Genomic DNA, 1,843 nt, shown 5'->3' with positions numbered 1-1,843 from the left:
ATTTAAATATGCAACACAGACTACTTTTACCATATAAATAGAAACCCTTGAAACCCTAAACCCCCTACAAAAACCCCTAAAACCCCAAACTCTGAACGATTAATCAGTGGCCTTAGTGCAGGCATTTAGCGGTTCTGATTGTAGGAAGTGAGCTTTGTGCGGAAACTCTGATAGATACCTAATTCAGACAGAACCTGGGCGAAAAGCTGCACTTCTTGCTTGGTCCAACGAACATCTCCTGCCATTGGATAAGCAACGAGAGATATTAAAATTGGGATGAGTCAACAAAAACATATCCAAATCTTACGAAACAAAATAGGAGCTGGTCTTCATTGAATTACACTGAAACACACGGAAAATGCCAAAAGAGTTGACACAGATCAATATGTATAGACTGAGCTCTGTATGTCACCTACTAACACCGTGGTGCAGAAACACTACACGCTTGAACCATTCCAGGACCTTACGGTCCTTCGTACACACACACACACGTATGTACGGCATGCACATGTGCACACACACACGTACAGACATATACACGTACACATGCACACACATACACACAACCACGGGCAAACGCACACATGTACAGGCCCACGTTTACAAGCACAAACCTGCACGTGCACACAGAGATTCTATAGAGAGCGAGCCAACGGAGAATGGGAGTGCACCCATATAGGGGCTTGCACATTCCTGATCAAGCATACAGATAGGATTTAGCTAAACCCTGCCCTAAACCCTAAACCCTAAACATGCAGCGAGAGGGTACACCAGTACGGTACATGCCTCGATTCCTTTAGAGAGAAAAACCAGTCTCGAGATAGGCAAGTGAATCAGAATTGGCTCCTGCACACCCTAACTCTAAACTCTAAACCCAAAACCCAAAACCCTATACCCTATACCCTACACATGCCGATGGGAGGTTTACAAGATCTGTACATGCCTCGATCCAGCTCATGGACGTCCTGCAGCCGTTGGTGGATCATATTGACATCTGTCAGTTCCTGGTGGTAGTTGTCCACAGTGATGCGCAAGTCAGTCAGCACCCGGTACAGCCGGCCCACGCCTGCGCCAATGAGAAGGCGTTTAAATGCAGCTTAGAGTGTGCTCTCGCCAATGAAAAGGCAGCTAATAGTTTTTGAAGGAGCATCTTGTCCAGCGACGTGAATGATTGGTAGGGGTACGATTCTGGTCCAATTTGTTGCAAGCAATCAACTTTCGGCAACCCAACCGCAAGCACAACTTAGTATTCAACGAGTCAGTAATTTGAGACATCAGGTGGATGTCGCAAATGCCCGCGCACTAGGCCAACTACCTTTTAAACATTTGTCGTAAAATATGTTTCAAATAACGAACTGTCACAGAACGCGCCCTATCTCGCATTGTCTTAGTTCCGAAAGCGTATGATACCACACCGTTTACTGGCTGCCGTGATGCAAAGATAAAGATAAAGATAAACTATAGAGTATATAACAAACTACATTAATAGAGACTCTCTAGGTATTGGGTATTGTATACGTATCCGACTGTACATGTACTGTAATACTGCTACTAGACATATACCTGTAAAATCAACCACCTACTAACACTACTGAACAGGACAAATATAAGCAATTAGCACTGCAAATACACATACCGTATCTCAGCCCAAATTCATCGGTTAGCAAGCTCAACCACTCCGGTCTAATGAACGTGTCTGTGTCGCTGTATTGCTGTGATATGGGATGATGATATGAGCTATCGCTTGGTATAAATATATATATATCTATATATATATATATATGTGTGTGTGTGTGTGTGTGTGTGTGTGTGTGTGTGTGTGTGTGTGTGTGTGTGTGTGTGT

The 1,843-nt window shown here is 43.9% G+C and overlaps 1 protein-coding gene across 1 annotated transcript; it reads right to left on the bottom strand.

Annotated features, from left to right (window-relative positions):
• Positions 1–902: 902 nt before the first annotated feature.
• Positions 903–1,712, bottom strand: SARC_14690 (hypothetical protein; the record flags this gene model as incomplete). Its single annotated transcript, XM_014291177.1, has 2 exons — positions 903–1,066; positions 1,637–1,712. Coding segments are annotated over 2 exons (240 nt in total), but the record flags the coding sequence as incomplete, so codon positions are not given.
• Between the last annotated feature and the right edge of the window lie 131 nt (positions 1,713–1,843).

Source organism: Sphaeroforma arctica (genome assembly GCF_001186125.1).
Source record: "Sphaeroforma arctica JP610 unplaced genomic scaffold supercont1.4963, whole genome shotgun sequence".
NCBI classification, from domain to species: domain Eukaryota; class Ichthyosporea; order Ichthyophonida; genus Sphaeroforma; species Sphaeroforma arctica.
The sequence above is the reverse complement of the archived record's forward strand: the minus strand, read 5'-3'. Positions and strand labels throughout refer to the sequence as shown.